The sequence below is a fragment of the Molothrus ater genome, chromosome 12 (genome assembly GCF_012460135.2).
Source record: "Molothrus ater isolate BHLD 08-10-18 breed brown headed cowbird chromosome 12, BPBGC_Mater_1.1, whole genome shotgun sequence".
Classification (NCBI taxonomy): domain Eukaryota; kingdom Metazoa; phylum Chordata; class Aves; order Passeriformes; family Icteridae; genus Molothrus; species Molothrus ater.
Window position 1 is genome coordinate 1,635,787 of NC_050489.2, and position 25,456 is coordinate 1,661,242.

Here is a 25,456-nt window from a genome sequence, read left to right on the forward strand (position 1 = left end):
GTATGGAGACAAGAACATATGAAATCTGTTGTGCCTGTGTGTTTCTGTTATGAAGATCTTCCCATATAGGATCAGCATTGGTTGGACTTTGACAGTGTACAAAAAAGGAGAATATTGCAACACCTTAAAAGATTTAAACCAACATTTCTGGCACTAAGTTTCAACAACAAAAGAGAGGTCCTGAAATACCTGCATTGTTCACACTGATTTGTTAGTCCATATAAAAAGTCCATTATCCTTTTAATCTGCTTCTCTTCAGTAACTTTGCTGGAATGATGTACACAGGAGTGCATTATTACATGGAGTGGTTTACATCTTGCAGGTGATGTACTACAAAACAGGGCTTCCTCTTTTGTTTTCCATACACAGCATCTCCAGCCAAGTTCATTTTTCAGGCTTTGTGTTTGCTGTGCCACAGTAAATACTTCCTTTTGCTGTCATTTCAGTGACCATTGCTGGATTTCAGGAAAATTCTGTTTCCCAAAATCAAAAGAAGTCTCCTGTTCTTGCTCTCTACTACACTGCTTAATCGGGACAAACCATAAATTTCAAGAATGAATATTTCAGGCTTAGTTCCAGAATGCAGTTCCCATAGTATAAGGCAACCAAGTGTGTATAGCTTTAAAAGTCAAAAATAAGTAATAAAAAAATGGTGTATAAAGGCTGGGAAAGTCCTAGAGAACCAGGTGCCTCATTCCCCTTTTTCTGCCCCACTTTCCCAAGTGTTCCTACTAAATTCCTTCTATCCCTTCTATCTTGGCCCGTGTTTGATACAAGCTTTTTCTCTTGCATAGTTGTCTGTTAACTATATGCATGTACTTTTTGTCCTTTTCTCCTTAATCCCTTCACTTTGGAACAATTTTTTTGTTTTCCTCAATTCCAGGAGGAGATTCCCAGTTGAGTTTTTGCCTTAGAAATCTCATGACTCTCAGAAATCTCTCTAGCTGGGGGAGAAGGTTGACCACTTTCAGCTCCTGAAGTTCCACTGGCTGCATGAGAATCTCAATATATCAATATACATATGACCTCAATGTGTCAATGTATATACATATGTATATAATCTCAATATGTCAGTGTATGTACAAAAACCATCACATTTTTGTGTTGGCAGGGAAGACCTTGAGAATTTAAAAGTTGAAATTTCTGTGGTCAACCAAGAACTGTAGGCAGTCTGTTTTAAAATAAAATAGTAAAAAATACAAAAAGTATCTGGAATGATTGTGCTTTTTAGTGTTCAGTGTTGGCAGTACACTGTTCTGCTTATATTTACTGTGTGGAGTATTTTTGTGCAGCTCCTGGGTTCCTTTGAAATGCCTTTAGCACACATGTAAAGAACAGATGCCAGCTCAGGGTAACCCCCTGTGGGAGCTGCCAGCATCTGTGGTGGCAATGTAAGAGGAGAGAGGAGCTGCCTGGATAAACAGATACCCGAGGCACAGGCAGGCTCTGGAGTGATGAATGTTTTATTTAACATTTCATCTGCTCCTACCCGTGGTACGTGAGCGGCTCGGAGCGTGCAGCCTGCACCCAGACTGGTGGGATTTCTAACCTGGTTTTGCTGGCATGCAGTGACACCCCAGACACGCTGGGGTGCATTAAAGAAGGCACAGAACACCTTGCTCAAATGTGTCACCATTATTAATGATGTCAGCAGATGTTATTGCCAAGTTACTTAATACACTTAGAGTGCCATTGAGCCATTCACCTTGGAACCAAATAACTCTTACTTCATCTTACATACCTTGAAATGCAGCTCTGCCCCTCCACAGTGATGCAGTAATATTTATCAGAAGCATTATCCTCACCTCCATGTGCAACAACCTCCCAACAATCAGACCTGTAGTATTATAGAGGCATTTTACCTTAGAGATTAAAATCCCCAATTTCCTCAAAACTGCAAAACTTAAATATGTCCAACTTCAAGTCAGCATTCCAATCTTGAAGTTTTCTAACCATAATATACAGTCCTTATATATATTAGCAATTATATAGCAATTTTAATAAAGGGAGCTCCAATTAAATAATAAAGAAAATTAATTCTATATATAAAGGAGGGGAACCTGCAGCATTCATTGTTAGTTCTGTATCACAACCTGGTGACGGGTTCAGAAGACCCCCTGTATTTGTCCTGGGCTGCTGCTCTGTTCTCATCACTGCTGGCACAGGGGAATAAAACGCTGAGTGAGAAGGCTGGGGAAGACAGATTTCTGCTTTAAGGTGGCCTGAAACATCTCACTGTAGTGAATGGAATTATGTCTTCCCATCACTCACTGTGAAGCAGACACTTCTGACATGGCGTGAAGAGCCCAGGAGAAATTTGTGGAAATCATGTCACTTTTAGCTCAGCATTGGAGAAATCCACACCTTGAGCACCAAGCACTCTGTTGTTCTCACCTCCATAAGTTCACGAGTGTGATGTAATTGTCCTGGATTCAAACCAGTAAAACAGAACAGAATTACATGGTGACTGCAGCTTTTGAAGTGATAAATGATAATTTGAGGACAGAATCAGTAAAACCCATTACTAGAGTCAGCCAATATCCAGAGGTATCAGGGTTACAGAATAACATGATATTTGTATAAGCAACACTGTTACCTTATATTAAAGGAAAATTTAATATTTTCCTCATAAAGAAAGAAGGCTGGCTGGGTTGGAAGCACCTAAAGTTGTCACTTACACACTGACTATCAATAATAATACATTTTACAAGCTAAAGTTTTATTCAGGCTTTCTTTCCTTTCCCCTCAGGTATTATCATTGCCCCTTTCCACTTTTCTAAATCCATCCATTTAAACCTCCATTTTGTGGAGTCTGTTTCCTGCCATGTCTTCGGGATATTTTCACTTGTCTCAGAGCTCTTCCTGTGCCACGTGTTTGTAGTGCAGATGTGCAGGGACCTGTGTGGGTTGGAGTGAGAAGATAAAAGCTGAAGGGGTCGATGGTGCCCAGTGCAGGTTGGGCACTGCAGTGCCCTGTGGGCTCACCTGAGCCCAGTGATGATGTTTCTCTTGAAAGCAGTTGCTCGGCATTCTCTGCCTTGCATGTGGGCCTCCCCAGCCTTAGGTCTGCTCTTTTAACACACAAAATCCCTCTTCCATTTCTTTTCACTGCTGTGTTGGTATTTTTTGTACTTTTCCCTAGAACTGCTTTCCTGACTCTGCATCTGAGTATTTTAAGGTTCTAATTCCAGGGTTGGGTGCCCACAAGGGCCTGTGTGCCCAGACTGTTGGGACACAGCTGTACCCAGTGTCTGTGCCAGGGACCTGAGCGGGTCACAGCAGCTTGACAGGAACAAACTGAGGAGCTGACCTGAGTAAGTCGTTGTAGAACTCTCCTGTGGAGACCTTTGCAGCAATTTACATCCCTCTGTGAGTGATTTAGCTGGCATCAGCAACTCTTAAAGGTTTTATAGCTGACTATCATGGAAACCTCCTGAAAAAAAAAATAATTAATACTTAAAGGCAGTACCACAACATAAAAGTTGCATGAAATGCTCTTATTGATTTATTCTTCCATATTCTTGATTGCATAATAGAAGAATTCCTATTTTTGTGTGCTACTGTCTTTGTGAAAATCAATGTGTTTGTAAAATGTAGCCTTGACAGAGAGCATTTCCTCAGAGCTAACAAAATTACAATGAAGGAGCCTTTTTCCTTGCCCCAGAGATGTCTTAAGACATTTTACAGCTGCAGATTGGGTGTCTCATTGTAGCTTCTCCATGAGTTTAGCAGGGTGCAGGCAACTGCTGGATCATTCCAGGTAACTGAGGCTTCCCAGATCAACTCCTTTCTCTGGAGTCTGCTATGTTCTGTCCCTAATATAACCACGCTTTTAATTTTGTCCATTTACAATGTTTCTTTAAAGTTACAAAATTAAAATCAGATTGTCAATTCCTCCTTACTTTGTTTGATTTGTACCTTGTTTAAATGCAGCACAAGAAGTTTTTTTCCAAGGTGAGGATGTTCTCCATCTCATCTAAGCACCAATTGTGATTAATTACAGATCTGGTGAAAACACCATTCCCTTTTTGCAGCTGGCAGCAGGGTTTCAGAAGAGAGGCAGTGATGTTTCCCCTGAAGAACAGACATGTGAGAAGGGCTGGTCCCACCTGCACACGACTGTCCTGATGCTCAGAGCACCTTATGGCTTTTTCTTCCTTGGGGCCGAGAATGAGAAAACACGGATGTTTTTTCTAAATTTGATCCACAGTTTGGTTTTCTCTCTAAGTCCTGAGACTTCATTTATCTGAATTTTACATTTTCCTTCACCTGTGCTGCCTTAGCAAATAGGGGGAGCAGGAGCAGAGCAGGAGCAGGAGCAGAGCAGGAGCAGCAAGGCTGGAGCAGGAGAACACGGGCACTGTCCCTGTCCTGCAGGAATTGCTTTGGCTGCTCTGTATCTTTAAGGGGCTGACCCTATCCCACGGGGAGCCGCTATAAAGGCAGGTAGGCAGCAGTGCCCTGCTCAGGGAGCTGGAGCCAAGCAGGGGCAGCTCCCAAAATGACTGGCCACCACAGTTGGGGATATGGGCAGGCTGACGGTAGGTTATGGCATTTCCGTGCTGCATCTCTCTGTCTTCCCCCACTCGTTTTCTTTCTAGAGCTGTTGCCTGAGCCCTGCAGAGCTGCCTGCATTTTGATGTCTGCAAGAATCAAGTATATACAGCAGGTAATTAATTACTTTATTGATAATCAATAGCACCCAGAAAGTGGCACCAAAAGATGTGCAAGTTTACATCTGCTGCCTTTCAGTGTTGCAATCAACATTCCTAAACTGAGGGAAACAGTTTGAATGATTTGGGGTTTTTTCAGACTGCAGATATTACAGATGGGTCCCTTTCCAAAATGCTGTTATAAAAAAGATTACCTGTGTCTTCTCCAAAAGCAATTCTGTTAGGTAAAGAAGATTTAGTAGAGCAGTAATAGATCTCCTGGTTCTGTGCAGTTGCTGAAATGTGATATCTAGGCTTTCCTAAAAGTGAATAAAATAAGCTATATGTTATGTATGTCTAGTACATCAATAAATTGTACAGACCAGTATCAGATCTCTTACAGAACAAGTTATGCTTTCTGATTTGACAGTTTTTAATTTAGTCCTCCTCCTTTGCTTCCCACCTCCACGGCTGCGTGTCACAGCGCAGGGGGGATGTGGAGCTCCTGAAGGATTGCCACGGTAGCGTCGTGTAGTGCCTGGATCCTTTACAGACAGGGTGGAGGAGAGCCTGATGCTGGCCAATGAGACAATTGCATAACTTGCTGGAGTCTCTCTCCTTGCAGCAGTTATTTTAGCTGCTGAGTGTCCAACAAGAGTCTTTTGTATAACCTTCAGGGGCCAGTCTCTTTCTTAACAGCAATGCCTTTCGTTTCTGTGAGTCTGAAAGCACGGTTGAATACTAAGTGAAGCTGGTTAGTGCTAGTAAGTAACATTATGTATTTGTGCTTGTAGCTAGGAGTAATAGCACCGTGGGTACTCTTGGGAAGCTTGTGAGAACCAAATGATATTGTCTTAGCTTGTGTAAGAGCATTTAATTCCTAGATCTGCTTTCTATGCAGGATGAGAAAAGATAATTTTATAAGCTTAGCAGAAAGTGTCAAAGCCAAGTAACAGTGTAATAGATCACTGTTGTGTTATGTAAACTCAAGGACGCTAAATACCTGTGCTTGATTTTAAAAAAAAGCTTCCCCTTGGGAAAGTGAGAATGCTGCAATGAAAAATGTGCTTCTTGAGAATCCTGAAGTACAATTGTTACTGTTATGCTTCATGCATAGAAGCGGCAGAGGAATTTAATTGCTGCTTTCACTACCATAGCAAAGTAGAAAATGAGCCATAAGAAACAGGGATTCTTAGATATGGATAAGCTTTTGTCATCTTAAATGGCTTAAGAATCTTCCAGCTCTGGCAGCAGAGTTCTGCTATTAAATTGGGCCTTTTCCCCTCTCTATTGAGGTCAGGAAGTCCCAAAATGTTAATTATCATCCTGTATCCTTCACTCAGGTTAGAGAGATACCATAAGGGGCATGAGTGAAGAATGGAGCTGTCTCAAAGATTTACTGCAGTCATAAAATTATTTTAAAAATAACTGCATAGTCAGTAGCTAAGAGATTGAGTCATCTGCATCTAATTTGAATTGCTGGAGCTTTTACACTCTCTTTCCCAGGGAGAATTAAATGCTTTTCTTTGGGGAGTGTGTTTGTGCATGCAAATGTTTACACCTATACCTACCTTGGAACACCTTATCAAGGTAACTGCAGCCTCTGCAGAGAGAGTGGCACAAGTGACTGGGGACACAGCAGTCATGCCATGATCTCCTCAGTGTGTTCTGGACACGATATTTGAATCCCCATCTTGTTGCAGCCTGCTTGTGCTAATAAAACCACACCAGCCTAGAATTTAAATTAATTTCTCACATTCCAAACATTGGAGTCACTCTTGCTGAGCAAGCTTTATTTCAAGCCTCCTGCAAACCCATAATGACCATTCTGTGTATGGTGGGAAGGAAATAATGCTGCTTTCCTTTGCTTGCTGCTGAAGGCCCATCTGAGTGGCACAAAGCTTACCCCATTGCCCAGGGGAACCGCCAGTCCCCCATCGACATCGACTCCGCACGGGCCGTGTACGACCCCAGCCTGCAGCCCCTCGTCATCTCCTACGAGTCCTGCGCCTCCCTCAGCATCGCCAACACCGGCCACTCCGTCATGGTGGAGTTTGAGGACACTGACGACAGGACAGGTGAGACTGGCACAGCCAGATCACTCAGAACTGAGTTATCCAGCTTGGGGCTTCGTGGGGGAAGCACATTCTGTACAGAGTAACTTCTATGATGTATAATTTCAGCTTAGAACAAGGCATGTGACTGGAGCCATTTATATTCTGTCTTGTCTTGGAGCCTCTCTAGCAATGCAATATCACAGATCAATAAGTGTTTCTTCATTAGGAAAAGCTCTTGTGTCATGAAAATGAGAAGTTTGATTGCAGTCCTTTTCTTTTAGATGAGCACTGACGTTTGCTGGGCATCTCTCCAGCACTGCCAGACCACATCCAGCACCCAGAGCAGGGATGTAAGCTCCTCAGTGCCCTGGTTTGTGATCACCCCAATCAAAGATGCCAACTCATGTGCCAGCTCTGGCTCAGTGCCCAGCTCCCACCCACAGGGAAGGGAAGAGGACAAGCAGAGCAGCACAGTCATCATAATCATAATCACTGCACCGATTTGTACCTGGACAAGTTACTGTTACCTTGCATTTTCTTTTCTCCTCCCTGACTTGTAGCACTTTGGTTTCTTCAGAAATTAGAAACTCTTCAGCTCATTCTGGGTTCTGAGTTGGTAGCAGCCAACTTTGGATGTTGGACTGTCTGCAGTTGTACATTATTCTTGTCTCAGCCCTTGGCAGAGAATGTAAATTCTTTAAGTGATTGATTTCTTCTGTTAGGTCTGTTTCCATGGTAGACTGTGCTTTTACATCTGGGGGTAGGGGAAGAGCATTCAAATGGAGATAATAAAGCAGCTGATAAATGGGAAGAGTGCATTAAAAAACAAACCAAAAAGAACTGGAACAATTTGTAAGCCTATCAGCTGATTTCATATTCCTTTTGGGTGTGCTGATTGTGCAAGCTAAATAGGATACCTTGATTTTGAAAACAAATTCCTTTTTCTGTGAAGTGGCTTGTCTGCCCTTCTAAATAAGTGCTAAGGTTAATATTCCAGACATCTTATTTTAAAATTTCTCTTCTGGAATGAATTTAAGAACCTGCCCAATGGGGTGGTCAAGTTTTTAAGCATCTTATCTTTACTGAATTTGCAAACTGGGTGAGCATTTTCCACTTTTACTGTACAGATCTGTTCAGAATAACACCTTATAAATAGAATTTGTAAAACCTTTCTGGAAGTATTATCTTAGCTTGGTAACTGCTTTAATGCAATTTTCAGCTGAACTGTATCTGTGTAACAGTGAACTTTATTCAGCCTTAGAAGTTAAGAGCATGTATTACTCTGCACTTAGTGACACAGACCCAGAGCACCTGCCAGGAATGAGACCCTTTCTACACTAAGCATGTCCTGTTTCAATAACACTTTTTCAAGGAAGATGACTGCTAGGAGTGGGAAACATGGTTTAAACTGCTTTTAGTTGTGTTGAAATAGATCTAGTGACTCAAAGCTCTGCATAAATGACACAACAGAATTTTGACAGTAATCCATAATAGCTAAATTTCTTAAAATATTAGGGACAGGTGATGCATTCTTTTGCTAACTTTAGAAAAATGTACTAGGAGTATTTATATCTTTAATTAATATTGAAACCTTTGCTTTGGCAAGGCCAGTTTCCTGCTTAAAGGCCAGCTGGCCATGCACATGTGGTAGCACCATGAAAGTCCCATTTTCCACTCTTTAAATAAAATGTTATGAACTGCACTGAGGATGCAAGCTTTACAGATATTAAATGTAATTTTAATTTTCTTAATGTGAGACTCTGCTCAGGTCTTGAGGTCTGTTGGGCAAAGTGAGATTTGGTGGCATATAAAATTACAGGGATTACTGATGCTGTGATAAAATATCTTCTATAGGTGGCATCTTAAACATTTGTCCGTGCTTAGGTGTTATTTCTAAATGATGTATGAAGTGTCTCTGTGGCATTTCCTTACCTTTAGAAGGTGATTTGAGGTTGAGTGGTGTCATGTGAAGTACCAGCTATTATATTTCCTCTTTTATGGGATCAGGTATTTAAAGGAAATGGAATATAGATAACCTCCACTGAAAGTAAAGATGCTGTAAGAAGGAAATACTTATCTGAATTGTCTAGCTGATGTTCAGGGTGTAAGGTTTCCTTGGAGCTGCCTTGTCTCCAGGTGAGCAATGCCAGCTGTGCCAGCCTTTCCTCCCAGCAGAGCTGCTCCATCCCTCTGCTCATCCTGGTGCCTCCTCTGGGCTCTCTGCAGCAGCTCCAGGTCCTGGCTGTGCTGGGCCCAGGGCTGGGGCAGCTCTGCAGGTGGGGTCTCACCTGAGGGGCAGAGGGGCAGAATCCCCTCCCTGCTGCCCACACCAGGCTCAGCCCAGGGCAGGGGGGTTCAGGGCTGGGGCAGGACCAGCTCTCACCCACAGCACCCCCAGGTCCCTCTCCCAGCACTGCTCCACCTGTTCCACTTGCATTTATTGTGTTTACCAGGAAAGGTATAACCATAGTGGTGGCTACCACATCTTCATGTGTCAAATATGCTCTTTCAAGAAAGCTACAAATTCTGTACAGGTAGCCACACAGTGGTTTTAATTTCCATTTTTTTCAAATGAGTTTTGATGCTCCCCATTAGTAAATCCACCCCTCTTAAATGCCTGGATGATGCATATTTTGCATGCTGGCAGCTTTTTTCCACTATTGTGCCAACAGTGGTTAGTTTTACTAGCGGGAAGCTAAAAAGCCAGAATGCTTAAACTTTCTTCTCCTGTTTTTTATTTCTTTTTTTGTTCTTCTGCCCAGCAATCAGTGGAGGGCCCTTTCAGAATCCATTCCGGCTAAAGCAGTTCCACTTCCACTGGGGCACCACTCACAGCCAGGGATCAGAGCACACCATTGATGGAAAACCTTTTCCCTCTGAGGTAAGGATGTGTTTTCACAGATGGGATTATTTCATGCAAATAATGTTGTCACCTGACTTTGTCTGCAGTGGGGGCAGGATTAGGATTCTGATTACTTGCTCACCATAGGTAGATCAGCCATCCCTGCCCTCCTCAGCTGGATGGGGAGAGAGGAGAGATAAGGAGATAAGGAAAGGCTTGTGAGTCCAGATAAGGGCAGGGAAAGCTCCCTCACCAGTTACTGACACAGCAAAACAAAAAATCTATTAACAACCAAATCAGAGTAGGATAATGGCAAATAAAAGCTAAATCTTAAAACAGGTTCTCCTCACCCCTCCTTTCTTCCTGGGTTTAACTTTACTCCCAGCTTTCTCCACCTCTGCCCTGAGTGGTGCAGGGGGATGGGGAATGGGGGCTGTGCTCAGCTCATCCCAGGTTGTCTCTGCTGCTCCTTCCTCCTCAGGGCAAGGGCCCCTCACATCTTCCTGTGCTCCAGTGTGGGGTCCCTCCCACAGGGGACAGTGAGCTCCTTGAGCTTCTGCAGCCTGAGAGCTTCCCATGGGCTGCATCCTTCAGGAGCTGCTCCAGCCTGGTCCTTCCCATGGGTGCAGTCAGTCCTTCAGGATCTGCTCCAGCCTGGTCCTTCCCATGGGTGCAGTCAGTCCCTCAGGAGCTGCTCCAGCCTGGTCCTTCCCATGGGTGCAGTCAGTCCCTCAGGAGCTGCTCCAGCCTGGTCCTTCCCATGGGCTGCATCCTTCAGGAGCTGCTCCAGCCTGGTCCTTCCCATGGGTGCAGTCAGTCCCTCAGGAGCTGCTCCAGCCTGGTCCTTCCCATGGGTGCAGTCAGTCCTTCAGGAGCTGCTCCAGCCTGGTCCTTTCCATGGGTGCAGTCAGTCCCTCAGGAGCTGCTCCAGCCTGGTCCTTTCCATGGGTGCAGTCAGTCCTTCAGGAGCTGCTCCAGCCTGGTCCTTTCCATGGGTGCAGTCAGTCCTTCAGGAGCTGCTCCAGCCTGGTCCTTTCCATGGGTGCAGTCAGTCCTTCAGGATCTGCTCCAGCCTGGTCCCTTCCTTGTGATCACGAGCTGGGGAAGCTTCTGGCAGTTTCTCACAGGAGCCACCCCTGTATCCTCCCACTCCCAAAGCCTGGCCATGCCACCCTCGTGTGGGCTGCTACAGAAAACTTGCCGGGTTCCTGCCCACACTCATGGACCTGTCCAAAGGATTGAACTTTGTTTCCAGCAATGCCTTTGGCACAAAACTATTTTGTTATGAACAATTGTTAGTGCTATCAATGAGAAACCACGTTGATAACTTTGATCACTAATTTAATTCTTATTTGTTATTTTTCTTTTAAGCTCCACTTAGTACATTGGAATGCCAGAAAATATGCAACATTTGGAGAGGCAGCAGCAGCTCCAGATGGCTTGGCAGTAGTTGGTGTTTTCTTGGAGGTAAGAATTGCAAAAATAGCATGTTTACATGATAAAAAGCATTATGCTGTAAAGTGTTTGAGGACTATGCCACATATTTAAGAAGTGCTTAAGGAAAACAGATGACTTACTGGAAGCATTAATGCATTGCAAATTGCTGAAAACTTTGGTAGGAATGTTAAGATTTGAGTAAGAAAGCAACCCCTAATTAAAGCATAGTTGTAGTCCTTCTTATTTAACCTGTCTATTCCATTCTTTTAGATTGGAAAAGAGCATGCCAGTATGAACAGACTCACTGATGCTTTGTACATGGTAAAATTTAAAGTAAGTTCTAAGCTCTTTAAATTTGCTTCTGGGATAGCCTTTAAAAATCATGCTCATGTACATCTTTGAGACAAAAATGAAAAATCACTCGCCCACAGATCCTCCCATAACTAGAACATAACTGGAGTTGTAGCTTCTTTTTCCTCTCCAAAGTTCATATAATTTTCCAAATCTCAGGTGCATCACAAGGGCCATGCTGACCTCACTGGTCATCCAGAGGTTCTGCCTTTCTCAAAAAGTCTAAAATCCACAGCTCCCTGACCCTTGAGACTCAGCTCTTAGACTCAGCAAAATAATCCTTCTCCACTGAGCCTCAGCTGGCACAAGGGAAAGCTGCCTGTTTGTCTTTGCTGCAGAGCTCTGTCAGGGATGATCTCACTGAGGTCCAGAGTTTGTTCCTGAGGTGTTTTCTGGGTGACTGAGACCCTTTTGGATGATCCTTCAGCCTGAAGAATGTTGCTCTAGACTGTGGTACTTAAGGCAATCACTATTTTAGGCAGCACCCCCTTCTATTTCTACCAGTCTTTTGGTTGATGTATCTTCCTCTATCAATCCACCTTCCTCTAATTTTAGACTTGAAGGTTTGATTTTTTTTTTTAAGACAGTATTTACTATAGCAGACAATAACTACAGGATTTAAATTTTCCTACTAAAATAGATGAGAAAGTAATGAAACCAGGAACTCTGCTGTGATATTATCTATTCTCACACTGAACACTATATACAGAACACATTTCCTGCATTATTTTTGGGCCTGTTGTGACAAGAGGTGAATTTTGGTAGAGACAATGGTGCAAGATCTCAAAGTCCAGTAAGCCAGCATGAGGCATCACACTTGCCATCTACTTTTGGCTAACAGTTATAAGGCAGCCAAACCTTTACAGAATTCTCCTTTCCCCTATTTTTAATCTTAGTTTAACATTTTCTTCTCTTTCAAAAAAGTTATTTTACCTGCTCTTAAAAGTAAAAGGATAAATTTCAAGTCTATTTTTTTTTTCCCAGGGAACAAAAGCTCAGTTTAGAGGCTTCAACCCTAAATGTCTCCTGCCCATGTGTCTAGATTATTGGACATACCTCGGTTCTCTGACAACCCCACCCCTTAATGAGAGCGTGACATGGATAGTGCTGAAAGAACCCATAAGAATCTCTGTCAAACAGGTAAATTTCTCATACTCTCTATTATGGTAGCATTCAATGCTGGATAAGCAGGCAAAGACTGTTTTGATTTGAAATTAGGCTAAGTTAAAAGTCTCTGAATATTTAGCCTGTTCAATCCTCAGGGCTTCTGTTGATTTCTGTTAATACTCTCTAGGAGCTTTGCTTGAACCTGTTCCATTAGAATTACTGAACCTGTTCCTGATTGAAATATACTGAATATTTCCTTTTAGTCCTTTAAAAAAAAATATTACTGTTGATTGCCCCCTTGAGCAGTGAATTGTTTCCCCTGAACTTCCAGCTGGAGAAATTCCGCATGCTGCTCTTCACTGGTGAGGAAGACCAGAGGATCCAAATGGCCAATAACTTTCGCCCCCCTCAGCCTCTGAAGGGGAGAATTGTTCGAGCTTCCTTCAAGGCCTGAAGAAAACTGATGATGGCCCTGAGATATCCAAGAGCTTCCACATGTGAGATACTCTAAACAGAAACTCTGGTCTACAGACCACTCATGGAACACACAAGGCAGACATTTCCATGAACCCTCTGCTTGGACAGGGACAATCTTCTGGCTTTCTATTTTAATTGAAGTGCTCATTCTTTGGAGAAATGGCATCTTTTTAACCAGCACTATTTAATATAAAGGATAGCTGAGTGAACTAGGTTTGTTATCCAAGATCTGAAACTTTATAAAATTAAAATGACATCAAAATCCAACTTGATATAAAGTGGAAAATTGTGTAGTGATCTACTAGTGCTGATGGCCACAACTTCTACTTGTCTCATTTAATACATGAGGAAACAGTAATCAAGAATTTTGGACAAACTGGACTTAAATTTCCCTTACTGATCTGTTACCATTTGCTGAGCTCTGATTTAAAGATTGCTTTCACTGTATTCTTGCTTCCTGATGACACAGCGTGTGAGTAGCACTAGAAAAAAGTTCTTTACTCGCCTCAAATAGGCCCTGGTATGACACTTAACTATATATTTTAAATCTACTGTTCTAAGATGCTATCTTACAATGTAATGCTGTGTTAAAAAGCAGAGCAGTTTACTGCAATGTTATTTAGGTATTTGTCCTTTCAGCCCATGCAGGACACGGGACCACAGTGCCCTGGTCAGGGTCAGTTTGGTTGAAGAGTTCCTCTGTAGTGATCCAGGTGTGTTTTGTGTTCCTCAGTTGCTCAGATTCTACCTCAGCTCAGTGCTATGCTCTGCAATATGACCTCCTTCAGTGTCTGCCCTACAGAGACCAGGTATTTTGTTTCCTTTAGGGACCTAACTTGGGTAGATCTTGTCTGCCCTGGGTGAGCATTGCTGCACAGACCCTCCCTGCTCCAGGGCTGCCTGGCAGGGATGCTCCCTGCACATACAAGGCTTCAGCACTCCTGAGTCCTTTTACCTCTGCAAAAGTTGCTTTAGAACAGCCACGTGTTGGTTCTGCAACTTAGGGACAAAATTCTGACTCTGGTACTCAATACTGTGATGTTCTCTGTGACTACCCACAGTCAGTTCCCAGCTCCTTGAGCTCTGGGCCTCACATGGCCTGTTCTGCCTGTGTAGTTCAGGTAGAAATTGCTGATGTTGATCACTTTGCATCAGCTGAGATGGAGAAATCAGGATGTACAAGGCCAAGGGAAGTGGGGAGCAGGGAGAACAGCAGCTGCTGTGCCTGCTCCCCTTTCTCCAGGGAAGGATGACACGAGGTGTGGAGCACAGTACAAGGAGTGAAGGACTGCAGTTCTGCTCCTCAAATCTCCATGGTTTTTCTGGTACACTGACCTAAAACTTTGTTTCTCAGTTTCCTCTTATGTAGAAAGAGGGTAACACTGACCTCTACCTCACAGGGCTGTTGTGAGGGCTAATTCAGCATTGTTTTAGATGTGAGATTCTTATCCAGGAGATGCTGAAGGCAATGGAAAATGCTTACAAAATGCAATGGTTTTAGCTATTATGAATGTATTATGAACTTTGCTAGTAATGCAAACTGGTATTGTACCAACTCTATTTAATGTATCTTAATTTCTTTAACAAATTAAATAAATGAGACTTTAAAATCACATGTGCATATCTTCATCCTTCTTTTTGAGAAGACCCACCTCTCCCTACTTTACAGCATCATTTTTCTTGGATTTTCATTAACAGAAATTATGTTGTTTTCAACAGTTGCATCTCTTTTGGATCAAGGAATGCTTTGACTGTTTCAGTTCTACAGAAACCTTCCCTAAGCTACTGTGGAATTATCTAAGTACAGATAAGAGTTATCCCTCTCAAGTTTGTGGGATGTTTTTAAATTCTAGAAATTATTTCTGACACCTCTTTTTAGTTTATATCACAGTTCTTACCATCTTCTAGGATTAACACTTTCTGTTTCAGCTTAATACTTTCACTTAAGTTCTAACATACTGTGTACCTTGAATGACTTCTTGCCCAGAGTTAAATTATTATCAGTAATCTTATGTCACTGTTAAAATTCACAGTAAGAGATGCATTCTAAAATGCAAAAAGTCTTTCAAATCACCTTACACTTTGATAGCCAAAAAAACATTTATTAGGGGCAAATTTAAAATATAACCAATATTATTTACCATATGTAGCATAATCAAGCTATCCCAGCACTGCTGCATTAATATTAGTACAGGTGTTCACAGAGCAGCACTTGCAGTGTTTTTCTCTCATTTTAGGCAAAGGCAGAGGTTTCTGCTCCCTGTCTCTCACAGGAGGTAAAGAGGGCTTGTGTGCTGAAACTTTGTCCAGTTTTCCCCAGTTCCAACCCCTCAATCTAAAAAGAAGTTTATTTACACCCAGGACGTGTCTGCTGTGACCTTGCACACAGTACTTAAGCTTCTTTGAGGGTGGTTTATCCATGAGCAGCACAAGGATAATGTTTAGCTTACACAGTTATTGTACAAGCTCAGCCATTGCAAAGAGCTTTAAATGCTGCATTGCCCAAGGTGTTCAGTTCCAGGGAGAAGCTGAACTGTACCTTCCTGCAGAAATAAATTTGATTTTGCTTACAGGGTATGTTGGGTTGGGTTGGGTTTTTTTCAGTTGTTGGATGCAAGAACATGATCTATTTTTTACTATGGGGAAGTAAAATAAAATATAAAAGAAATACTTTTATATCCTTTGTTGTTTCTTGAGACCCTGACCATCCAACAAAAGCCACAAGTATTGTATTGGATAAACACCTATTCAATGCACTTCATTTAGAGACTGAACAATTCTAAAACAAGAGCTATCCTTACCTTTTACCAAGTTGCTGTGTTGAAGGAAAAATGGGAGTTGACTGTAATTATTGCAGCAAGAGTTCACTTACCTTCTCCTGGGATTGCAACCTTCCTGACTGAGAGAACAGAGGCCTCACGTTTAGGACAGCAACTGAACTTGCTGTCCTAAATGTGATGGATTAAAAATGCCATCTAGTGGCTCTCCTTCCCTTTCTTACCACAATGCTTAAAACGATTGTTAAGGCCCATTCAATCAAAATACAACAGATGAGAGAATTTAACTCTGACAATTTGTAGATATGAGTGATTGCCATTGAAAACCCCTTGCTGGTTCTGTGTATGTAGTCATTGAAACTCCTTCCTCAGATAAAAATCAGTCTGACAAAAGAAACTCCATAAACCAGTTACAATTTTTTCTTCCTCATTTCGCTGCTGAGCAGAGAGATCCTCTGCTTGGTGAGCTGCACACTCTCTTAACTTTAGCTTTTAAACTTTAATAGCTGTGGTTACAGTTCAACTTTGGGATTTTTCCCCAATCTCTCACAAACAGAAAGATTTTTAGGCAGTTTCCATCATACAGTTGCTATGATGTAGCAGATTTATAACTACATGTTTCATGATGAGGGTAAATTAATCCAAATACAAGAATTGGGGAAAAGTTTTGCAAGGTACCTCAACACCATATGGTGCTTTTGGCAGTGTTCAAAGGTCAGAAAGATAAAAATGCAAGCATTTCAGGAAAAACAGAGATAAGCCTGAAGAAAATGGGGTGTGATACCTCAGTGTAGCTGCTTTCCTCTCTGAATTCCTCTGTGTGCAGAAGTGACCATTAAGTAACAGCACAAGCATCAAAGGACTGACTCTGCTCTGCCTGGGAGAGTGGGGATCTTGCACTTTTTCTCACTTACCCTGAGGAAAGCACAGCAGAGGACAGAACCTGACTGACTTGCACAGAACTGTTTCCAACTTGCTCAGCTGTGAGGCAGGGAACTTTCACTCCTCTGATGTTCCATTTATGCTCCACCTGCAGTGCATTTGACATTTAGTAAAATTTCAGCATCTTACTCCAGGTTGTGAACAGCAACATAGTAACACAAATCATTTAATTTCATATTGACACAGTGGAATATTAAATAAAATTTAGGAGTCAGCTCACCCTGTTTGTCTGTTGGAGGAGCAGAAGGTGGAAGGAGGAGAGAGAGGAAAGGAATATAATCACTTTTTTACACATGAGCACCTCTTCCTATGACACAAGACTTTCCTGGACTTGAAAACTCACCCCAAGAAATGTAAATTTACTTTCACAGTGGCACAGAACCTTAATGAACATTTGTTTGTTTAATGAAAACCATTTTAAGCAACATCCAATAAAAATGATCCATGTGGCATTCAGATCCCATTACAGCAACTGGGAAGACCTTTGCACCAGTGCAATTACATTGACTTAAACTGGGTCTTCAGATTAACCCCTGCAACTCCAGGCACTGCTGAGCCTCTGCTGCAAGGAGAGGCTACATGAAGCTGGAGGGCTGGAATGGCACCTTTCCTACCATTGCTCATGGTGTTTACCTCTGTTCATCGATGTTTCTTGCAGCTTGCCTTCTTTCCTAGCATTTGAGTGTTTGGTTTAGATTACTTAGGAAGACCAGACAGGAAACAGCTGCACCTAAACTATAAAGTGCAGTTGCTCTAACAGACCTAGAGCCTCCTTCATTTCTCCATTTGTTTGTGGGGTTGGTGTGTTTATAAGAAGAGATTTCTGCAACTGTGGTGCCAATTTGCCTTTTGTGAAAATCCAAAATGTCTTATACAGCAGATGAAATATCATTATTCACAGGGCAAGATACAGCCAGCAAATGGGACATTCTTAAGGGTGCTCAGCAGGAAGGTGTTTTGTGGGCTGGTGCTGTTTCCCTTCCAAAAGCTGGTTATTAGACTGTAGAGCTTTCTGTGCAAAAAGCACAAAACTCAGTCTGTGTTCAATGAGATGGGCCAGGGAGACAGTTTGTTTAAAGCAGCCACTTTGCTTTGCATGCTCACAAGTTTCCAAAGGGTTTGGATCTATTGTTTTCTAATCTGTATCATTAGGCTGACTCTCTTTATTGCAGAAAAACTTCTGAAAACTAGGAAACTACTTTTAGTAGTAATTTACTACTTTTTTTTTTTTATTCAAACTTTTTGCCGGTGGTCAGCTTTTTGATAAAAGGATTAGCTATTTATTAGAAATATTAGTCCAATTTTAACTTGTTATCTTAGGTATATCTGGCTTCTTTGGTGTTCGTGATCTTTGTGTGTCCCCATAACAAGAAATGTTTACAAAGCATCAGGAGTCCCAGACTGTTCATGAATATCAATGAGGTCACAGAAGGTAATCCGTGCTAGCACCTGCTGTGAAGGCAGTGGGGATGAGGGGCAGCTGTGTGCAGCCTCTGGAAGCAGAAGATGTTTAAATTGCACCCAAGTAGCCACAGACAGTTTTCCAAAGGAACAAGCAGGGAGAAAAATAACATTCTATGGGAAAGAAGGAAACCCCAAATAGTGCAGTCTGGCCTAAACAAGAACACAGAAATGAGTTCAAAAATGTATTTATACAGAAAACCAGAGTTGCTGACTGTACAAGTCAGCAGATAAGATTGTTCCTTGAAAAAAGTCTAAATATAGGATCTGCTATATTTTAACATATAGCTGCACCTTACTACAGTACCTGGAATTAGACTCATTTTCTTATAAATACAAGTAAGGATTTTCTTCTGGCACAGGACTAAACTTTGCTCACCTATAATCAGCAAAGTCAAAACCAAATCTGAGCTTTTTTTAAAGAAACTAGAGTTCTAATTTTTTCAATGCAAATTAAGAGCACAGAGCACTATGGCAACCAAGCATCGTTGCTACAGAAATTTGCCATTTTTATTTGACATTCCTAAAGGCAAAAACACTGCAAGCCTGAGCAATACAATTTCTTTCCTCAGATGATATTAGAGAGTAGCATTTCTACTATTTTTTTGCTTCAATTATATATCACTTTAGTCCATCAGCATAATCAAACACTCCAAAGCAGAATCTAAATCTCAATTCAAGTTGATATTCAGCCCAGTCAAGTACCTTCAATATAGTATTCCTTCTTGTGTTTAGAAAGTGTGGAGTGAAAGGGACATCTCCTGCAGGACTGTTAATTGTTTCACCTTCATTTACATAGTTCCTAAGTCACTTCAGCTTTATGCATATGAATTTATGAAATTACTGCATGAACATGTAAGCAATAAGTTACAGTTTTCAGCTGAAGAGAAGCATTTAACCACGGGGGGATCACAGGAAACTCAGAGCAGTCAGGCTTGTTTTCAGGCTGCTGCGTGAGGCTTTATCAGTTTTGTAAATGGTACAAAAGCTGAAAATTGGTGGGGCAGAAGAAAGAATCATTAAATCATGGAGTGTCCTGAGTTGGAAGGGACCCACAAGGGTGATTGAGTCCAGCTCCTGTCCCTGCACAGACACCCCAACAATCCCAGCCTGTGCACCCCTGGCACGATGCCCAAAGGCTCCAGGAGTTTGGCAGCCCTGCCCATGCCCTGGGGAGATCCCGAAGCTGCTTTTGGTGTATCTGAGCACTGCACAGAGCAGAGAGATGTAGGTAAGGGCTGCTATGGGTGTCCTCTTTCAGCTCAGATTTGTCAGACAGATAAAGTAATTATGTCAAACTTAAGGTGGTTTGGTTTTGGTTGTTGAGGTTTTTGTTTTTTGCGTGTGCTAAAATACTGTTGTGAAATTTTTTGTTACGATGACCTACTTTTTTGCATGTTCTTCCACGTGACATAAAACTATCATTTCATTGTTTTAATAAAAACAAGAAACAAGTGAAAGCTCAGAGTTATTGAGGATGATCGGCAGCTTTCCACATGAGACAACCTGGGAGCATGCTCATCTCATCTAGGATACTTGCACCACAGTATTCAACTAAAATTCCTTGAATACAAGAAACAAAAATACACTGTTAGTATCAAAGCCTCTTGTGACTTGCGAGCCACTGTTTTTGCAAAAATGATTGTTAGAGGTTCTAAAGCAGGGACTACTAAGTAACCACGGCGTTAACATCAGTAACTACTGATTAACCTCCGTGCACTTTGGGCCCATTCCTTCCCCTCGTTACCGGGCTTAGAACCGCTCAGCGGAAATGTTAAACGAGACAAGCAGTCATATGAAACCAAAAAACCGGGGAGTCAGCAAAATGAGCCCTTTTGTTCTCCATAATTTATATGGCGAGGTAATAACGAAAGAGCTTTGCGATTTTGAGCCCCTTCAGCCGGTGTGCTCAGCGCTGAAGGGTGTAGACTCGTAGTGGAAAAAAAACGGAGAAGCCGAGGGGTCCCCCCTCAAGAAAACAGCGTGGTTTTGAGCGTTATAAACGAGGAAGAAACCCCTGCTGGTGCTTTTTCTTCCTGACACGTGTCACTCGCTTCCTTTTTGCTCTCGGTATTGGGCTGCCCAGGGCCGCGCCCCGCGCCCCCTCAGCGCCTCAGGGGCAGCGCGCGCGGGACGGTGCCGGCAGCGAGGGGGGCCGGGGCCCCTCAGCCCGGGCGGCCGCGCCCGCCGCGCACAACATGGCGGAGGGGCGGGGCCGCGCCCGCCCCGCTGTGTCCTGACGGGAACCCGCGGCAGGGCGGGTTGGGCAGCGGGGCTGTCGGTCAGCGCCGTCCTTCAGCCCCGCCGGGGGCAGCGCGGGGCCGGCGGGCTCGACTGGCGGCTGCTCGGCCGGTGGGTGCGCCGGGGGCGGAGGACGGGGCGGGCAGAAAGCGGCGGCCGCCGGGGCAGCCGTGCCGGGGCACAGGGAGTGGAGCCGGGCCTGGAGCGACGACTGTGCGGAAGCGGGAGGTGGGAGTTGTGCGGGGCACGGGCTGCCGCGGCGGCGGTGGGGTGAGGGGTGTGTGTGCGGGGCACAGGGCGTGTTCTGTGCGGGCCCGGGTGGGTATGTGTGCGGGGACGGGCTGTGTGAGGGTGCGGTGCGGCTGTGCGGGAGCAGAGGGGTGAGTGCGGGACAGGGGTATGGGGGTTCGGGCTGTTGGGGAGCAGAGGGGGTCTGTGTGTCGGTGCGTGGGGCTGGGGCAGGTGCGAAGGTGGCGCGGCAGCGGTCGGTGTGTGCCGGATGTGTGTGGGATGAGAATGGGTGTGGGCAGCGTCAGGAGGATGAGTGAGGAGAATGTGGGGATCTCAGAGAGGCTGTAAATCCAAATGTATCGGGTATCTGTTCTTTCGCTGGGAAAAGCGGGCGCTGCTGCGCTGTGCGGTCCGGCAGCTGCGGGCCGTGCCGGGGCTGGCCGGGCCCCGCTGGGACACCGCGTCCCCGGGGAGGCAGTGCCGGCGCTGGAGCGGGAGCGAGTTTATGTAATAATTGGCTCTTACATAATGGTCTTTAGCACACCGCTTTAATTAGCACCGCTACCGGGGGCGTCCTGGGCTGCAGCGTCTGCACACTGCGGCTGGGAGGACCCCGAGGGTGGGAGCGCAGAGAGCAGGGCTGGCACACAGGAGCTCCAGGGCTCGTCAGCGCTGCCTGACCTTAGGCGAGGGCAGGGCTAACCGGTGTCAGTGACTGCTACTGGGCGGAAAACCACACTGCCTCGCACTGTCAGCCCGCCGGGGGGAACGGGGCACGTTTCTTTAAACACTGTTTCAATTCTGGTTTCTGATCAAGTATGTGAAAGTCATCCTTCCTTCAATCTCATGGCTGAGAGGGACAGAAAAAGAATAAAGGAAAAACAGAATGGTGAATGGACTGAAAAAGGTTGGCAAACCTTGTCTTGTCTTGTGCTGTAGGTGCTTTCTGGGTTTAGCTATTGCTGGAGTTGGTAGTGTCAGCTGTCTTCCTATTATATTGGTTGCATTCTTTTGGTGGAACAACAAAAGGCACTGTGTGTGTTGGGAGATGCAGTGTCCCAGGAGACTGCAGGCGAGCCTTGGACAGGGAACTGGCACTGCCTTTCCATCTCCTCTCCTGACATCAGCAGTGAAATTATGCTGTGTCTTTGCCTGTTCTCACCAGGTCGCCAGAATCAAAGTGGTGGGGTCTGTTGGAATGCTTTTCTGCTCTTTTCTGCTTTAAGTATGGGTAGCACACTTCAGAAATGTTTTGTGACACGTTGCTTTGGGTTCCAAACAGGATTTTAGCAGTTCTTGGGTTGTATCAGTAGGCCTTCTGTTTAGAATGGCTCAAGGTGACTTCTACTTCCTGCTGATTTCTTGGAAACATTTCCACTCATCTGATCTGGCTGGTTTCTTGTTATTTCTTGTGAAGCGTGCTGCTAAAAAACTGGTGTGGCAGCTTGTAGCTTCTTTAGCCTGAGCAAGTGGTGTCACAGGCCACCTCAAAGTGTTTGAAAGCTCACAGAGAACTCTCTTTTCTCAGTGGCTGCTAATGGGATCTTTTGGGAATAATTGTACCTGTGGTGCTGCCATACAGTGAGTTTTTTAAATCCATGGGGCAAAATTCTGTTTGTGAGTGAACATCTGGTTGTACTTAGCACTATCCCACAGCTGGAATACCTTATTGAAAGCAGGAGACAATGTGAGGACCTCCCCCATGGCAACTGAAGAGCTTCAGCTGCTGAAGTGCCTGAGGTTTCAGTGCTGTTGGCAGCAGAGATCTTTCCTGCAGCTTGTTCTAATTGCTCTCCAAATGAACAAGCCAAATTGTGAACCTGTAAAAGTTGTCAATGTCTTATACCTTTCACTGCGCCAGAGTGCACAATGCTGGAAAAAAAGCATTAATTAACCAGCAGTAGAATTTGCCTTCAGCTGTGTAAAAGATCCTGCCTGCCTGAGGGTTGGTTAAGTCCTTGAAGGTAAAAAAAAGAACAGCTGAGCTTGTAAGCTGTAACAGAATTGGAAAGGTAGACTGGCTGGTTCTAGCTGTGAGGATCATGGTAATTCACATAAATCATTAACTGGCCACATGTCTCCACAGTCTTTCCACAGGGTTTAAGTACTTATCTTCTCTTGGGTTTGAAGTTTTGAGTCTATTAATAGAGTTGTACTCTAGCAGGCTTTTTGAGAGTTGTGCAACAATTGTCACTTTAAGTCCCAATTTTCAAGCTCACTGCATCTGTTTGTTCTGTGTCACGTTAGATGAGGCTTTTCGTTGCGCAGTTTCCAATAATGTTTCTTGTAATGTTGCCATTTCTTCTTATTCTTGCCACAATGAGGAAAAAAAGCTTGTCTGGAAAGTAAAAATCATCTTTTCTGATGAGTTAAAAGCAGCAGTCATATCCTTGGTTATAATTAAGTGACAGAAATGGTATCACTTTTAAGATGCCTTTATCCATAGCAATCTCTTTTGGAAAGAAGTTCTCAATGTTTCTGAGAGCTCTAGATATGCTCTATCCATATAGAACTTCTATATGGAAAGCTTCCTATGAACTTTCTAATTATTTTCCCTTTCCTCCATTTATATTCCAGGCTGCAAGGACATTCCGTGTTACTGAAGGAAGGTGCTCCATTTCTGGAGTGACTTATGATGTCAAGAACTGTATCATCCTGGATTTTAAGCTCAGCCAGAAGCAGCATTATTTTACAAGGGAAAGGACGTTGGTACTCCATCTGTATCCCAAATAGAAACAAGACCAAATGGAAGCTGGTTTTCTCCAAAACACGTCCCTCCCCTGCTGGGAGCTGCAGCTTAGACAGAACTTTCTCCTTTCCCAAAGCATTCCGGCACACTTCCACCGAAGAAGAACATTTTTCCTTCCAGTTGTCTCCGGCACAAATCAACGACATACTCAGAGCAGGCGAACTATGCCACAGAACATTGCATTTGAATGGCAAGAATGCAAATTCCGTGCTGAGGTTTGAAAGCAACCAGCTGGCCTCCAACAGCCCCATCGAGGACCGGCGGAGCGCGGCCACGTGCCTGCAGACGGCGGGGATGATGTTCGGGGTGTTCGACGGCCACGCGGGCGCCGCCTGCGCCCAGGCCGTGAGCGAGAGGCTGCTGCACTACATCGCCGTGTCCCTCATGCCCCGCCAGAGCCTGGAGGAGATCGAGCTGGCCGTGGAGGCCATGAAACCAGTGCGGCCCATCCTGCAGTGGCACAGGCATCCCAGCGATGTGGAGTACCGGGAAATCACCTCGCAGTACTTTGAGAACCTCCGCGTTTACTGGCAGCACTTGCTGGACCTGGACACTGAGCCGGGCTTTAGTTTGGAGGAAGCCATGATTTGTGCATTCAAAAGGTTAGACTCAGACATATCACTGGAAGTTCAGGCTCCTCAGGAAAATGAGTTGATGAGAAATATTGCCCTGCAAGTAGCTTTTTCCGGTGCAACAGCCTGTGTAGCTCACATTGACGGCGTTCACCTACATGTGGCAAACACTGGTGATTGCAGGGCGGTTTTAGGGGTCCGTGAAGAAGATGGAACATGGTCTACTCTGCCTTTAACCCGAGACCACAATGCCTATGATGAATTTGAAATCAGAAGATTGAAGCGAGAGCATCCTAGATCTGAGGAGAAAACCCTATTTGTGAATGACAGATTGCTGGGGATTCTCATGCCCTCCAGAGCTTTTGGAGATGTGCAATTAAAATGGAGTAAAGAATTGCAACACAGCATTCTCGAGAACAGCTGCGATGTTGAGGCTCTAAACATTTATCAGTATGTTCCTCCAAACTACCATACCCCCCCTTATTTAACTGCAGAGCCTGAAGTCACATACCACAAGTTAAGAAGCAAGGATAAGTTTCTCGTTATTGCTTCAGATGGGCTATGGGAGATGCTGAGTAATGAGAAGGTTGTAAAACTTGTTGCTGGACACCTTACAGAGCTCAACATGCAGAAACCACCACTGACTTTTAAGAAACCCATTAATTTGGGTTACATGCACAACTTGTTGCTGCAGAGGAAGAGCAAAGGCCTGGCCTCCCTGGACCAGAACACGGCCACGCATCTGATCCGGCACGCCATCGGCAGCAACGAGTACGGTGAGGTGGACCCGGAGAAGCTGGCTGCCATGCTGACCCTGCCCGAGGACCTGGCCAGGATGTACAGGGACGACATCACCGTCACCGTGGTGCACTTCAACTCAGAAACCATTGAAGATTACTACAGGAGCCACGAGTAGAGCCTTGCACTGCTGCAGTCCCCACTAGGGAGCGTCGATCCTGAACCGTTCCTCTCGCTCTCTGGTAGTCCAGCTGCTACCAGCGCCTGCAAGTTCCTCAATCTTTTTGTTACTTACTGGCTTTGAAAATAACTTTCTAAAAGGTGAAATTTCCCTGGGTTTCCAGGTTTGTATACACTGAAGAAAAATGTTTTCATAAAACCTCACTGAAATGTGATTGAACTAAAGATTGTGGACCAGTTCTGATTCCATGAGAACCTCTGGTAAAACTTTCCAATGAACAAACAAGGCAAATTTCACTGAGACTGGTACAATTTAATGGAGATGGCTAATAGGTGTAGCTGCATGGAGTATCAGGCTCTGCTCTTGTGGAGAGTGAGTAGCATCCTGTTGAAGCACTGTAACTGAATTAAATAAATTAACTACCAAACCTTTTTTGGATGTGTCAGATATTTTAACAAATTGCCCCATATTTATAAAATAACATGAAAGAAGGCTGTTCAGAGAGCCCCTGGGATTGTCAGATGTCTTTCCTGATTCTCTTCCTAAAGCAAGGGAAAAATTGTATCTTCTTGTGCAGTTCTTTTCAAGTGGGAACTCATATTCTCTTTGTGGACTTGTGTGGCAGCTTAGAGTTCAAACAC

The 25,456-nt window shown here is 44.0% G+C and overlaps 2 protein-coding genes across 4 annotated transcripts; both read left to right on the top strand.

The window, feature by feature from the left end:
* Window positions 1-4,491: 4,491 nt before the first annotated feature.
* Window positions 4,492-14,536, top strand: CA7 (carbonic anhydrase 7). Its single transcript, XM_036390624.1, has 7 exons — window positions 4,492-4,541; window positions 6,533-6,730; window positions 9,472-9,590; window positions 10,923-11,018; window positions 11,259-11,321; window positions 12,324-12,479; window positions 12,778-14,536. The coding sequence occupies exons 1-7, from the start codon at window positions 4,502-4,504 to the stop codon at window positions 12,898-12,900; spliced, it is 795 nt and encodes a 264-aa protein (XP_036246517.1). The 5' UTR covers window positions 4,492-4,501; the 3' UTR covers window positions 12,901-14,536.
* Window positions 14,537-20,346: 5,810 nt separating this feature from the next.
* PDP2 (pyruvate dehydrogenase phosphatase catalytic subunit 2) lies at window positions 20,347-25,247 on the top strand. 3 transcript variants are annotated; one of them, XM_036390482.2, is made up of 2 exons: window positions 20,347-20,455; window positions 23,153-25,247. In XM_036390482.2, the coding sequence occupies exon 2, from the start codon at window positions 23,208-23,210 to the stop codon at window positions 24,810-24,812; it is 1,605 nt and encodes a 534-aa protein (XP_036246375.1). In that variant the 5' UTR covers window positions 20,347-20,455; window positions 23,153-23,207; the 3' UTR covers window positions 24,813-25,247. The 3 variants fall into 3 exon arrangements, with proteins under 3 accessions (XP_036246375.1, XP_036246376.1, XP_036246377.1); XM_036390483.2 differs by lacking the exon at window positions 20,347-20,455 and adding an exon at window positions 20,464-20,572; XM_036390484.2 differs by lacking the exon at window positions 20,347-20,455 and adding an exon at window positions 21,383-21,482.
* Window positions 25,248-25,456: the final 209 nt, after the last annotated feature.

What these genes read in the sequence shown, in the direction of transcription:
- CA7 (XM_036390624.1), top strand. Translation starts at nt 4,502, where the DNA reads ATGACTGGCCACCACAGTTGGGGATATGGGCAGGCTGACG. An exon ending in GGACACTGACGACAGGACAG is followed by an intron (nt 6,731 to 9,471) that starts GTGAGACTGGCA and finishes TCTTCTGCCCAG; the next exon opens with CAATCAGTGGAGGGCCCTTT. An exon ending in TAGTTGGTGTTTTCTTGGAG is followed by an intron (nt 11,019 to 11,258) that starts GTAAGAATTGCA and finishes CCATTCTTTTAG; the next exon opens with ATTGGAAAAGAGCATGCCAG.
- PDP2 (XM_036390482.2), top strand. Translation starts at nt 23,208, where the DNA reads ATGATGTCAAGAACTGTATCATCCTGGATTTTAAGCTCAGCCAGAAGC.